Genomic DNA, 15,549 nt, shown 5'->3' on the forward strand with positions numbered 1-15,549 from the left:
GACATAACTATTTTGCTGAGCTGGCAATGACAAAACATGGTCTTACATTAAACTTGCTTGTTTCTTCACAACTGGAGCTGTGTATCTTCTGCGCAATGATCTTAAAGGATTTCTATTTCTATTTTGTATTGCATGTGCCACCGGTTCAGATACCTTTGCTTGCCTTGCATTTTCTTGGAGCAGGAGCAGCAGCTGCAAGAGGACATACAAGATGAAGAAGAACGGAAACGCCGGTCGCAGAGTTTGAGGAATCAGCGGAGTGAGGTAGTGCTTTGTAATCCTCTTCATTGCGAATTTATTCCGAAGCTGCATAGTTTCACTTGAAGGAGGTGACGTCTTCTTGAATGTAATGCAGTTTCTGTGTTGTTCATTAGCAAAAAAAAAAGGAGAGAGAGAGAGAAAGAAAGAAAAAAAGAAAAAAAATGAAATGTGGTCAACTCAAACATTTTGTGCGCTGTACTGCACAATTGATTGGGGCATTATATTTCAAGGTGCTCTCCATAGTTTATACTCCATCTTATTAGAATAAATTTCCGGTCCTTTTGGAGTTTGAATTAACAAAATTTTACTGTACTATGACGGTTTGAAAACAGCATGGTGGAAGGAGAGCTCAGAAAGGGCTCCAATAATCTCTCATGCTTTGCAAAATGTGCGGTGGAAGTCTTGTCATTTTAGGCTTCGCACTCATTTGTGGGCCAAGTAACAACGGTTGCTCTCGCTTGCATGTTTTTGGTCAGTGTGACACTAGGCACGGAGCATGGATGCTTGGATATGAGATGAGAAAGGGCGGGTTGAGATGAGGAACTGCACCTTAAGTTGAAATTGCCAGTCCAGGGAAGCTTTGTGGAGAGTGACATCAGGGCCTTTTCTCATTTCTGTTACATGGCAACCAGGTTTGGTATACATTGCTTGCTTTTGATTTTCAGCTTCTCAGTTTGCTTTGAGGTCACATAAGGTCCGTTCGGTTCGCCTACACCACTGTGAATCAGTTCATGACTGGTCACGAGAAGTTCAGAAGTTGTGAAGCTAAATTTCAGTGGTGCAGACGCAATGTAACACTCGAAACGAATTCCGAGGTGCCACTGCAGTGCAATCCTTATGTTTTGTGCGCCTAGCCTGATGTGTGCTGTCCGTGTAAGTTTAAGAGGTCCTGAATTGTAGGTGTGGTTGGTTTCTTGCATGTAAACATCATACCCCACATTGTAGACACTGTAGGCGTGTACGTAAGCAAGGTTTCAACAGCGCTTACAGCCCTGTGCCACATCGTCTGCTATGCTGCTGCTTCGCACCTGCATGTCTGCACTATCATTAGGGAGGGTTGTAAGAGTTGGGGTCGGGCATGTCAAAAGGCGTAGCTGGCCCATGTTGTCATCTGACTCATCCACGGTAAGAACGTTGTTGAAAGGAAGAACATGTTCCCATCGAGAACGAGGAGTACTGCGTTTATTTATAATATCTACGTGAGGAGTGGAGAATGTTGCGTCTCATCAGTCTAGCACAACTGAATTGAAGCACCCTGAAGAGCCGAAAAAGTTTACCTAAACCCCTTCTGTCCTCGCTAGATCCCTAGGCCAGGGAAATCTGCCGCCCCACTTTTGTCCAATCGGAGCATCCAAAGATGTTGAAGGGCCCGCATTGAGAGCGAGGGTTCACACAGTCACTCCCACACCTGAACACTGAACACTCTGTGTTCACTGAACACAGAGAAAGGATGGAAGCTTCGTAGACAGGGATTGTCATGCTTAACTCAAGCTGGCACGTCTTGGTTCCTGGGATCACCCAGCAGTTAGCTGGAGCTTCTGTCAAACGAACGTGGCGGTTACCAGAGTCCGTGAGGAAATGCCGTAGAACACCCTTTTCCATGAGTTTCTTGTTCCCATTGGTCCGCGACGGCAACAGTGAACCAACAAACAACATGCGGTCCGCTAAACCTGTCTCGCCTTGCTGGCGCCACAGGTCTGTCCGAGGGGGATGCACTGTTAGCTTCATAAAATGATTCGTTGCAATGGTGCAGGAGAGGCCCGCTGGCCGATTGTAACAGGGTGCATAAAAATCGGCAACCAGACCTGCACCTTTTGAAACGAATGCCGTCGTTCAGAGAGCGCCATAGCTTGGCACCGCTGAAACAAATGTCAGGGTGCACCACCTTGTGAACTGATTCAGGTGGTGCCTGTAAATCAAACAGGCCTATATTCTGCACTGGTCCTCCCACCACTACCTCGATGCACTGAAGCCACCCTCTGACACAGGCTTGGACGCTATGCTGTAGTTTGGCTGTACAATTTATTTATTTATTTATTTATTTATTTATTTATTTATTTATTTATTTATTTATTTATTATACCCTTAGGGCCAAAGGCATTACAGAGGGGAGTGGGTAATATAGGTTACAAAGACAATCAATACAATACAGTGAGTTTTGTTAGAACATAATTTTAACATTCTCCAAAATAAACAAAGGTGGTTAGTGCATCGCGAAATAGTTGATTATTTTCAATGGCTGCAATATTGGGAGGGAGGTGTCTGAGAAGGTAGCACTACCTTCTCAGACAGATGTCTGAGAAGGTAGCACTGAAAAAAAGCTTTAGTATTGCAATTTTTTATGCCAACCTTGTGCCGATAATCAATGCGATGGGAGATGTATTCCGGGGGTGAAGTAAAATCATCATGTAATGTAGCGTGACGTTATGATATACCTTGTGGAATAGAGTGAGGCGACTGATTTTCCTGTGAGATTTTAAAGGTGGGAGAGAAAGGTTAGTTTTCATGGCTGTGATACTTGTGGTACGGTTAGAAAGGGGTTAACCGAGGGTCCTGATTTTATTAGTCATATCATAAGAAGCCAACAGACATTGACACCAAGGACAACATAGGGGAATTACTTGTGCCTAATAAATAAAATAATGAAACGAAGAATTAATGGAAATTAAAGTGGATGAAAAAACAACTTGCCGCAGGTGGGAACCGAACCCACAACCTTTGCATTTCGCGTGCGATGCTCTACCAATTGAGCTACCGCGACGCTGTTTTCCCATCCACTTTCTTGGGTATTTGAAAAGATGAAGCAAACGGAGTTATTTTGGATAAATTCGAGAGAAGATGCAAGATTTTCATGCCCAGGGTCCCATGTAGACGAGGCGTATTCAAGTTTAGGTCGTATTAGTGATTTATAAAGTAGGAGTTTTAAGGACGATGGAGCAGCAGAGAAGTTGCAACATAAATACCTTAACATGCAATTAGCATTATTAGTAACATATTCAGTATGGGTATTCCATGTTAAGTTTCGTGATATATGTACGCCTAGGTATTCATATGATGTGACAGAATCAAGAAAAATGCCATTAAGGCAATAAGAAGGGGAAGTGTTAGAGCAGCGAGAAACGCACATGTACTTACATTTGTTGATATTTAATTCCATTTTCCACGTGTTGCACCAGTTAGAGACCAACTTAAGATCGGTCTGTAGAGTATTAACGTCGTTGAGGTTACGTATTTCTCGGAAAATTGCACAGTCGTCAGCAAAAAGGTGGATGGCAAAAGATAGGGTGGACGGAAGGTCATTAATATAAATTAAAAATAGAAGTGGTCCGAGGACGGATTCTTGTGGTACACCAAATAGCACGCTAGTAAGCGGTGATGTTGTGGCGTTAGTGAAAACAAACTGCCACCGGTTAAGAAGGAAAGATTGAATCCATCTAAAGACATGTCGATCAAGATTAAGATGACTAAATAAAGCAACAATTGATGGCACACTTTATCAAAAGCTTTCGAAAAGTCTAAAAAGATGCAATCGGCACAAGATGACTTGTCAAGAATGCAACGTAATTTATCGGTGAATGACAGTAACTGTGTTTCGCAGGAATAAGTTTGACGGAAACCATGTTGCGCAGAAGAAAAAAAAGAGTTATCATCAAGAAAGGTGGCGATGTTCTTAAAAATTATATGTTCTACTAATTTGCAGCATGTGCTAGTGAGTGAAATGGGGCGATAATTTTGAGGCAAGTGCTTATTACCGGATTTGTGAAGTGGAACCACCTTCCCGATTTTCCAGTCGTTAGGGAGGCTTAATGAATCGAGCGACTGCTGAAAAAGTTTTGTTAGTGTAAGTTAACTATAAGTGCAAGTACTTTTTTGGAATTTAGAACTAATTTCATCACACCCCGGAGATGAATCGTGTTTTAAAGACTCGATTAATTTAGCAACGCCAGGAGCATCAATAGTTATTGGTGACATAATGGAAAATCCGTGGTGCGGCATATCTGGAAGATCAATTGTCGTGCTCGAGGAAAAGCTTTCAATGAATGTTCTATTCAGTGTGGTAGCACAGAGATTATCTGGGATTATGTTGCCTCAGGTATCTTGCAATGTAATTAAAGGGTCGTGTGCAGGGCGTATAATGTGCCAGAACTTTTTAACATTTGTTTTAAAATAAAGATGGTAAAGTAGAAGACAAAAAGTTGTTCTTTGCATGTTTCAGGGTTTTCGCGTATGTATCGGAAGCAGCCTTGTATGTCGACCATCGCTCAATAGAAGGTGAAAGTTTGGCAAGACGGAACAAATGTTTCTTTTTGTTAGATAGTCGCCTGGTGTATGAATTGTACCAGGGTGTTTGAGGGTTAGAGGTGACGACGCGCTTAGGAATATATTTGTCTGATAGTTGGTGCACCTTCGTTTTGAACAGTAGCCAGTTTTCTTAAACAGAGCGAGTGTTGAAATTAACAAGAAAATAGCTAATAAATGCAGATAGTTCGTTATTAATAGTGGCAAAGTTAGCCCGTTTGTAATCTAGAATGTTTTCTTTTTTAAATTTTATTTGTTTTAGGACGTGGCATATTAATCACGAAATGGAGCAGAAGATGATCACTGATACCTGGCAGATATGTTAGACCTGTATTTAATTCTGGATTTGTGGTTAGGATTAAATCTAGAGTGTTTGCAGTACTTGTTACAGTCCTACTTGCGTTACTGAGTTAGCAAAAAGAATCTACATAGGTCCAAGATAGCTTGTGACAAAGGCAGCGATGAATAAGGCGGTTGAGCAGTCCACAAGATAGTTGGAAAGTTAAAGTCTCCGAGTATAAAAAGTGGTGATTAAGATAGCGTGTGTGAACCAAGTTTATAGCATCATGAAGTTCGTTAGTAAATGTGGACGAATAGGATGGGGGGCGGTAGCAGACACCAATAATTATTTCCAGATGATCGATGACTACCAAAGCGAAAACTAGTTCCAACTCGCTGCAGATTTGAATGCATGTAGAAGGAATATTTTTTGAAATGGCCAGCAGAACACCACCGCCACGTCTTGCCGTCCTATCGCAATGATACATTGTGTAACAATGAGCGTCGTGAAAGATTTCAAAATCAGACACGTGCGTTGGGAGCCAGGTTTCTGTTAGTGAAACAATGGGAGGTGTACATGTATCAATGACAGAAGATAAGTTAGTACGTTTATTAAGAACGCTTCTGATGTTGGTAAAAAGAACAGACACAGGAGATAACTTCCCACGGCCTCTCACGATTCCCTAGGATACAACTTCCCATGCGGAATCGGTATCTAATCTACTGGCTTCGCCACGTGTGCCAATCCCATTGGCAGTGTCAGCGGTCACTGTTCCCTGCACATCATGTCTGCCACGTGTCCCGGCCTCGTCGACAGTGCCAGTGATTGCGTTATACATAAAGCATCGGTTATTAAAGTATAGCTTGTTGTATCATAGTTTAAGCTTGTTGTATCATAGTTTAAAAGAGCGAGGGCCAGCGTGGGTGCTACCGAATTCAAATAATTTTTTTCGAGCCAAGCATGTTTCAGGCGAGAAATATTCGCTGATAGTGATGCCTTTCGACTTGAATTCATTACGCAAGGAGAGTATCTTTTCTGTCATTTTTGAGTTGGTAAATTTGACTATGACAGGATGATACTTGTCATGTGAAAAAATGCCCAAGCATTTTGGATTAAAGCACCAGAGCACAAGTCGACGACCTCAGTCAATGCTTCCAATAGTTTAGATTCGGTATCTGCCTAAGACTCTTTAGCATCTGATGTACCCCGAAATATTAAATTCTCACGTCGGGATCTGTCTTCAGCTTCGTCAAGACGAGACTGCAGAGAACCATTTCGATTAGGCTGCTCATCCATCGATTTCTTTAACTATGAAAGTTCTTATGTAATGTTGTTAAATTTCGTGGCCTATCCTCGAGTTCATCAAGCCTCTTGTGCATGCCAGCTAACTTTGATTCAATGTTCTTTTGACTATTTTTAATGGCTTTTACGTTCGCAGTCATTTTGGCCTGACCTTTTGAGCTTTGCAGTGTACGAGAGTGTACTTCTTTCAGGAGCTGAAATATAACCTTCATTTGACCAGATGGATCATCTGGTAGGCTATCCATATATAGGAGGGCCTCGGAGCGAGTTGTAGGGCCCGTGTTCGATTCAATGTCACCCGAGCACAATAGCAAGAGAACCAACGAAAAACAATCACAAGCAACTACACAGCAAACCCATGGACACGGGAACAGTAACAAACAGCGATCATCACTCCTTTTTGGGTGCAAAGAATGCTGCGTACACACCTGCACGGTGAAAAAACGAAGCATTGGAGCCATGCCGTTGTCACTGCTCCCATGCCCACTGAAGGGAAAGCAGGCGCGTCGGCTTCTTAAATATGGTGCGGGTGGTGATGGCGTTGTCGATGATGCTGGATGGCTATGGTCGAGCCACTCCGCGAGTGTAGAACCGTGGCTGGACGCGCAGAAGCTGTCGGTGTAGGAAATTCAGGGAAGTTCAGCCGCCGGGCCAAGATCAATCGGCGAGCCACAGGGTGCAGCCGAAGATGTCGTCACTATGAGCGACAGCACAGCTTGCACGGTGAAAAAACGAAGCATTGGAGCCATGCCGTTGTCACTGCTCCCATGCCCACTGAATGCCCTCTGATTAAGAACCTACTGAGACTTTCACGCAAAACAAGAATGGAATGTTACAATTGATAGCACTTGCGTACGTTTTAGGTAGCGCATGAGCACTGAAAGCTGATGAAAGCTCACTGTAGAAACATTTGTATAAAGTATGGAAATTCTCTGTGCACAATGGGTACACACTCAGGGCAGTGTGTAGCAGCGGATACTGCTGATACGGAGAGATGTGTGTTGCACAAATGTTTCTTTCATCTTTTAAATTTGGTACACTGCACTGTGGATATCCTGTAAGCTGACAGTACCTGGTGATGGCATGAATGAAATAGCATCACTACTTAGCTAATGAACCGAAGTCACTGTCACCTGCTTCCTTGTTTTGGTGAGCAAAATGCAAAAGCAGCAAACTGGTGTGCATGTGTCTGTAGATTGTATGAGCAAGCCATTCTGTGTTTTGCCTAGCTATTGCACATAGCTTTATGCCTAGAACGTTGTGGCCCTCGCAAGGCTTTTCTTCTGCATGGTCAGCTTGTACGCCTGCTGTCACTGTTCCTATGGCGTTGCTTTGCGTACAAGCGAAAGCCTGTTCAGTAACAGTCATCATATGAGTCAGTAGGCTAATGCAAGGGCTTGAGTTGAAGGATCGTTATAGCTACTGCCAAAACACTATAACTTGCATTGATTACTGTTATTACAGTTTTTGCTGTGTAGTGTTGGCAAATGGAAATACCAAATGCAGGGGAGAAATTTTTGGGCTGCAGGAAGCACAAGCACTGATTGCCCAGCGGACCATCAATCCAAAGGCCATGTTTGAACCCACCACGTACTCTGGTACCTATGCCTCCCAAGCTGCTTGTGCTGAAAATCATGCATCTGCAAACCATAATAATCATGGGAGCACGGTCTCAAGAGTAAGTAATGCATAGTTGGCCTTTCTGTGGGTTACTTTGTGTCTGCTGCAAAGTGACTGCTTTATATATTGCCGCACATAATCCGACATTTGAGTATGAAAAGACCCTCACAACAGGGACTTGTGGAAAAGAGAGAGAGAGAGAGACAAAAGTTGTGAAGGACGTTTGACAACAAATATAGCTATGACTTACTGCTGAATTCTAGGCGTTGCAGGCTTTGTCATCACTCCCAATAGCAATGCAGCCGTCAGTGACCTTGCCTTTGGTACTGTCTTTCCATAGTTGACTGGCTTTGATAGCGTCAAAATGGAGCACTTCATGAGCACATCGGGAAACGTGTAGACTGGTCGCCTGCAGTGCACATCCTTTCCACGTTACCCAAGTGTTGTGCTTGGCATGTCCAATTGGAACTTTTCAAGAGCCTGAAGCATCTCTTCACTGTGAGGTTGTTTTTAATTGAAACAAAATATACTGCCTGCCATTTGATTGACACTGAGCCTGTCGAGGCAGTTTCGTCGCTAGATGCACTTGACATATTTCAGCAACACCACATTCTTAGCAAGTCACTGATTGCAGCGCTAGCAAGGCACTATGTGTCTTTGGCCATAAAGTAAAAAGTTGACCAGAAACTGATTAAAGAGCCAGCTTTGAACCAAAGCTAAGGTCGAAGCATAAAGTGCAGCTGTACATGAAGCCGGTTTGACATTTGTGCCACCATTTGTACTTGTGCACAATATAATAAAGCTGTGCGTGCAGAAAAAGAAACTTAAATTGGGAATTTGGTAAAGTGAGGTGTCTTTATTTCTGCAATAAAAATTACTCCACAGGCTTCTGTACAGCCGTCCATATAGTTGCTGTCTTGTCATCGAGCATTCACGAACAGAATCTTGCAAGAAACTAAGCCAATAACTATGAGACCAAAAGCATTCCGTTGCATGTACAGATTGCACTTATTAGGTACTAGCGATCACCGTCAGATGATGCCATGCCTACATTATTATCGTCGTCATCATAGTCCATGAATGTTACGTTGCCACTATGTTTCCAATGACAGTATGACTCACTAGGATAAGGTCACCATAATGCCATTTGCCGTATTCATTGGCTATAACTAAACAGCACAGCTACTCCTAGGCGCTACACATTAGTTTGCTCATTGCCAAGGAATTTGTAAGCTCCCTTCCACTTGGCACCACACTTTTCTGACTAGACACTGGTGCATTTGATGGTGCATGCATGAGGCCATGAGTAGAAATGAGGTATGCAGATGTGGTCTGGTGCATCTGAAATGCAATTCTCATATGCATTCTTGTGCTCCAGCACGCTTTAGTCACTTGAGTCCTGACACCATGTGTTAGTTGGCAATCAGGACTGGCTGGAGCAAAATTTCATTGTGGGAGGCCCGTATGGGATGAAAGTTGTGGAAGTGCTTTAGCATGTCAAAGGAGTACCAACAGAATTTTTTTCTGTTTTGTTTCTTTTTTAGGTAACTGTTAACCCAGCATTTTTACACTAGGGAGCCTCAATTCTTTAAGTGTGCTACAAATAATTATGTTACTTTTTAATGCGACCACTTCAAAATGCATGCCAACTGCAGTGCCTTCACACATGAAAAGGGAGGCTATTCATGTCACCTAAACCTGATGTGTCGGTCTCGTGGTACCAGTCATTAGCCATATACGTACATACTATCACCATGCTGCCAAAAGGTGAGTCGCTTGACAGGATAAAAGGGGAAAGTGTGTTCCCTGCGTTTCCAGGAGAAGCACACAATTAGAAGGGCCACTTCTGCAGCTTTTAGTGACACAGTCAATGTATGGCCTTCAACCACCACACCAGGCTAACTGGCATGCCCTTAAGTGGTTTGGGATACCATAGGACCACCGCTGTTGCTTTCAGTGGTGTGATTATTATTTTTTCCCCTTTTTTCTCTTCTTTCTTTTCACATCTAAAGCCGTGCAGCACTTGGTGTGTGTTTTAAATGTGTTGCATAAGATGTGCTGTAAATAATTATTTGTAGAACTCTCAAGCAATTGTGGCTTCGTACCGTAATTAGGGAACTGATAGCTACATAAAGAAGCAAAATGATGCGGGGCACAAAATTTACATGTCAGGACTCCATTAATGTTGGCATGTAATGATAAAAGCAGGTGTTGTCGTTTTTTTTTTTTCTGACAGAGCCGCTTACCCTCATCCTAAGTTGTGTCTCTTGTTTTGGCTTTGTTATTTACAGGCTGATGCATGTGCTAGCCCGCATGCTATGCAGAACAATCGGGAGGCGGCAGTGACATCGCCTCCGGCTGAGTTCACATACACACGCAACCAGCTTCAGGACACAGAGTCTACTCGATCAGAGCCTGAGACTGAGCAGACTCACAATCAGAGCTGGGAAGGTATGCAACCTTTCATACCTTTATTATCTGTTGAACTAAGCAAGTACCAAATGTAGCCTAAAAAGGACTGCCAGGTACACTTGACTCTTCTGGCTAAACTGGTGGCTCATTTGTGTTCACATTTTATAGCAAGGTGCATTTCACAGCGCATACAGTTTAATAACACATTCGGGCACATTTACTTGTCTGTTTTATCCAGAATAAATCAGAAACACACATAGTCTGCAACAATGCAGACTTTGTCACAGCATTTTGCTGCAATGGAATGGTTGTGCTCTCACTGTACAACTGTGATAGGAGTTTGGACTATTTCAATGGCACGGCCGAATGCAAGTGACTGCTGTGGGGCGGTGATGGACGAAAAGGAAGGAAAAACTGGAGGACGCTTGAGCTTCGCCTTCAAGAGTGGAACGCGACAGCGTTCCCGTCGACCCGCCAAGGGATGTGAGACAATGGGCTTCGGCGCAGCGACTACGCGCCCCGCATCGGACGCGGTGAGCGTCGAGCAACGCAGCGTTCGGCACGGCAACGAAATGTGCGCCTGAGCCAGCGACGCACGCCTGAGCCTTAGAAGAGCTCGTTTCTAAGGCAACACCGCATTCACTAGAGGCGCGTTTGTACCGCTTTGAAGCATGGAACTCGTGGCTCAGTGGTAGCGCCTCCGTCTCACACTCCGGAGACCCTGGTTCGATTCCCACCCAGCCCATCTTGCAAGTTGTTTTTTATTCATGAAGGGCCTGCTGGGATTTATCGCTCACGGCCAACGCCGCCGACACCGACGCCGACGACACCGGCTTTTCTGCGACACGAGCTCCTTAACGCTGTCGCGTTAAAAGGGCCGGTGTCTGGGCCAAGGCGGCAGCCATGCGAACTGCTTGAGCTGCCTGGGCTAGCCTTCCGAGTCGAACAAGCCAAGCAGTTCATCCACCCAAGGCTAGTGTTCCTGGGTGTGCTGGCAGAACAGCCCAAGGACAGCCTGCTCCACTGCTGGGCGAGCATCCGACGCCAGTGTGTTCCGGTGCAGCTAAGCCTTTTAAACGGACTACCCTGTGGTGGGCAGACGTCCCGACCCAGCTGTCACATGAGTGGCTTGTTGTGTGCCAGGCATTTGCCCTGGCCTCCAGCCCCTGCTCCAGATTCATCGTTGCGCCTCTTCGTGCCGCGAGTCTGTAATACTGACACGAGACCAGACGCCTTCCTACATTGATGCTGTGCTTGACTACTTAAGCGACAGACACTTATAAAGTGAACCATGTGTATGTTATCGTGTACTTTACCCTAGTCCGTCCCCGTGTCATTAAAGCCTCTCTGTGTTCATTGTGCCATCCCCGTTTGTTTGAGGCCTGGGCCCACATCATCCTATCACAACAACCCTTGTTTCCACCCCTAGAAGTGGAAGTTTCCACCACCGCACAGAACCATTATTCTTTTCCTTGAAAACATACATTTCCCTGTGTAGCATTGCAGATGTTGTGCACTGGTTTATTCTGGACAAAAAAAAGATGAGTAATAGATAAAAATGAGGTATCAAACTACATGCATTGTGTAAGGCCACCTCTGTGTGAAACTTGAGCACAAACAAGCCTGTGGTTTAGCCAGAAGAGTCTGTATGGAAGAGTGTATCCCGTTATGGGAGGCGGGGGACCTGACTGTTTTTCTTACTACCAGCATTAGCTACGTTCGCACCCTAGAGCTTCTTGTTTGCCTGCAACTACATACAGTCGAATCCCGGCACAACGAATTCCACTTAAATGAAATTTTCACCACAACGAAGATTTTTTCATTCCCCATCAATGTCCCATAGAACATAATGCATTGAAATTCCCTTAAAAAAGAACTACTTCGTGGACACAATTTCACTTCAATGCAGTTTTTACGGAGCAGATGTGAGCAAAATTATTTAAAGCCTAGCTCCTCAACCCCTAAAACTGTTTTTTCATGCCTTGACAAACCATCAACCTTTGTAGCATTAAAGAAAAATACACAGACTGGAGCCATGACACAACGTAAACAAAACAGAAAGCTAGCATGTCGTGTTGGTGATGGCGATCTAATGCGCTCTGGAGCGTCCGAGCTCTGAGGAAACGTTTTGGGCCATATTGGATAGGAAAATGGTGCGCGTACAAATAACGTACACATAATAATTTAATTTTTATAGTACAGTCGAACCCGACTATATCGAATCCGTTTACATTGAATTATTCTATATATCGAACAATTTCTGGACACAGTATAGTTATAATAAGTATATACAGCAAAAATTATGCTTAACTCGAACAAAAATAGCAGCGACTCCCGATATATAAAACGTCAAACGGCGGAAAAGTGCCCCCAGAAGTTGGCTTTCCCTCGCGGTGGCAAGGAAACTTGGCGGCATGGCTCCGTCCAATCACTCTCCCTACCATGACTGCGCTGGCTTGGCCATTGACACCCCCCCCCCCCTCCCTTGCAAACAATGATCCTGGCCCGCCCGCAGCGCTTACTCAGACAGCCAATCAGAGGCTCTTGTGCCCTCGTTGTGTAAGATGGCAAAAGTGCGAATTGTCTCGCTGCTTTTTTGGTTCATTGTGTGTGCGCCTTGTGGGACTTCTCCCACAGTGTTGCCGTGATGACGCGGCAGAATTCGGCTTTCGTCGTGAAGCTCGAAATCATAAATCGGGTTGAATGCAGTGAGAAGTCGGATGTCCCTGCAGCGTGCAAGATTCCGAGGAGCACTCTCAGCTCGATCTTGGGGAGGTTAGGGCTAAAGCGGCCAAACTTGTGACCCGGTGCTCGTGGCGCCCGACGCGTATGCATGGCCGTGTATGAATGGTTCATCTGAAATTGCTTCAGCCGTGCCCGCTTCCGCGTGCTCGGTGATGTCTGCAAATTCTGATGAATGCGACGGAAGCCGTTGCCAGTGTTGCCGAAGTTTGGAGCGAGCTGTCAAAATTTCCAGAAGCTGTTGACAAATCAACGGTGGACAAGTTTGTGAGTGCAAATGATGCTGTCGTGACCACAGGAGAGCCCGAAAACGAAGACTACATTGCCGACATCGTACCGAGCAAAAGTGAAAATAGGCACAATGAGGAAAGCAATGACGGTCCTTTCCCCACATCCTCCAAAGTGATTGGTGCACTCGCACTAGTCCGGTGCTTCTGCGCGAACGTGGAAAGTTGCAGCCTCAGCTGCTCCGACTCCTTAGACAATGTAGAGAAGTGCATGTGTCGCAGGCAGCGAAACTGCCCAAGCAGAAGAAAATGCAGGGCTTTTTCATGCGAAACTAGGCTAGTTTCATCGATAAACTGATTTTATAAATGGTATGTGCTTTTATGACACCCAATTATTTAGTAGGCTTATATCGAATTATGCTCTATATCGAACAGATAGGCATTTTTTTGCGAGTTCGATATAGCCGGGTTCGACTGCATTTCTAATTATTCATTTTCTACAAAGTTTCGGCAAAATGGCTCCAGTGTATAACGCCAATTACTGTAGGAAGTAGCGGTTGCAAGGTCAAATCCCAGTGGGGTGTGACTAGGCGTTCGGGCATAGCACATTTGACAACGAACGATTGCACGCGATTTGGTCATAGACTCTCGAAGCTGTTGGATCGTCAGCTGAAGCATGTCGCAGCTGAAGCATGTCGCAGCTGACAAAGAAACAAAAGTTTTTGTCGCTAGAAGAGAAGGCTCGAGTTATCGCCCAGGCTGAAGCTCGAAAGAAAAAATCAGTCATCGTGGAAGAATTTGAAATTCCGGGGAGCTCTCTTTCAACAAAATTGAAGAACAAGGATGCTATAGCCAACGAGCTAGCTTCAGGGACATCAATAAAGCACAAGAAAGTGACTGAGCCGGAGCACGAGGCCTTGGACAAGGCAGTTCACACCTGGTTCATGGAGACGCGGACCAAGAAAATCGCCCTTAGCGGTGGTATTGTGCGGCAAAAAGCGCTGGATTATGCCTGCATGCTAGGAATAGATGGCTTTAAGGCCAGTGTAGGTTGGCTGAACAAATTCAAGTCGCGCCACAGCATCATCGGCATAGTTTGGTGCAGTGAAGCCGCTTCGGCGGATAGTGACGGCCCCACTGCGTGGATGTCGGCCAGCCTCGCAGGCATCCTGGAAGACTACACACCATCGGATATTTATAATGATGATGAGACAGGGCTCTTCTACGAGATGCTGCCCACCAGAACCCTGGATTTTAAGGGGCTGCACTGCCATGGAGGCAAGCACAGTAAGAGGAGAATAACCGTGCCCCTGCGCACTAATATGAACGGTTCAGACAAGCGGTAGCTTTTAGTCATCGGAAAAAGTGCCAAACCACGCTGTTTCAAAGGAAATCGGAGCCTTCATGTGAAGTATGTGGCTAACACTCGGGTGTGGATGACTCGGACTATTTTCGGAGAGTGGGTCGAAGCCTTTGACCGGGACAAGGGCAGTCAAGGCTGAGAGGTTTGTCTACTTTTGGACAATCAATTGTCCCGCCCACATCATAGAGGACACCGAGCTAGAAAATGTGTAGTTAAAGTTTTTTCCATAGAACTGCACCTCTATCATTCAACCCCTCGACCAAAGGGTCATCCAGAGCGTCAAGCAGGCCTACCGTGAGTGCCTTATTCAAATGCTGCTTCTGAACAAGCATTTGGGCCGTAAAACAAAAGTGACCTCCTTATGGCGCTCCAAATGATTGCCACTTCGTGGTGTGCAACGAGAAGCGCCATAATCTGCAACTGCTTCCGCCATGCTGGGTTCACTGCGCAGGCTGCCAAGGCTTCAGACTCTGAGAACAAAGGTAGCGATGGAGACTGGTTGCTGTCTGATGAAGTCACAGCTGCGTGGGCAGCCCTGCAGGAAAGTGGACATGTGCCCGCCGATGTACATCCCAACGAATACATCCAAGCTGACTCATACGTGGTGGTGCGCGAAGAATTGACAGGCCAAGAAATCTTGAGCATCTGAGAGGTCTGTGTTTCGTCAGACGAAGATTAAACAGCTGCGCAGTATGAGCCCGGACCACCGACTACATCGTAAGTCATGGATGCATTCGATACAATCAGGGGCTACATTGGGTCCCAGAATGATGATGAGGCAATGGCTCTGCTGGCAGCATGCGAGAGTCGCATTGTGCCATCGCTTGGTGAGAAGTGCAAACAAGCTAATCTGACCGATTTTTGGAATTACAGGTTGCTTTTTGCGTCAGCGAGTCACGTGTCGCCTATGTATTTGATAATATCACGACAACGAATTTCCGCGACAACGAAACTTTTCGCATTCCTCATCAATTTAATTGTAGCGGGATTCAACTGTAGCAGGTGTGGTGGAATTTGAATGACAAGAGGGCGGGTGGCGGGGG

At 45.2% G+C, this 15,549-nt stretch overlaps 1 protein-coding gene across 3 annotated transcripts in view; it reads left to right on the plus strand.

Moving 5' to 3' along the window:
• Abp1 (Actin binding protein 1) overlaps window positions 1-15,549 on the plus strand; it is an 82,092-nt gene that overhangs the window by 35,718 nt on the left and 30,825 nt on the right. For all 3 annotated transcript variants that reach the window (XM_065449583.1, XM_065449588.1, XM_065449595.1), the window contains 3 exons: window positions 184-264; window positions 7,671-7,820; window positions 10,054-10,213. In XM_065449583.1, the coding sequence (XP_065305655.1) occupies window positions 184-264; window positions 7,671-7,820; window positions 10,054-10,213 (391 nt within the window). The remainder of the gene's footprint in view (window positions 1-183; window positions 265-7,670; window positions 7,821-10,053; window positions 10,214-15,549) is intronic.

The sequence above is a fragment of the Dermacentor albipictus genome, chromosome 1 (genome assembly GCF_038994185.2).
Source record: "Dermacentor albipictus isolate Rhodes 1998 colony chromosome 1, USDA_Dalb.pri_finalv2, whole genome shotgun sequence".
Classification (NCBI taxonomy): Eukaryota; Metazoa; Arthropoda; class Arachnida; order Ixodida; family Ixodidae; genus Dermacentor; species Dermacentor albipictus.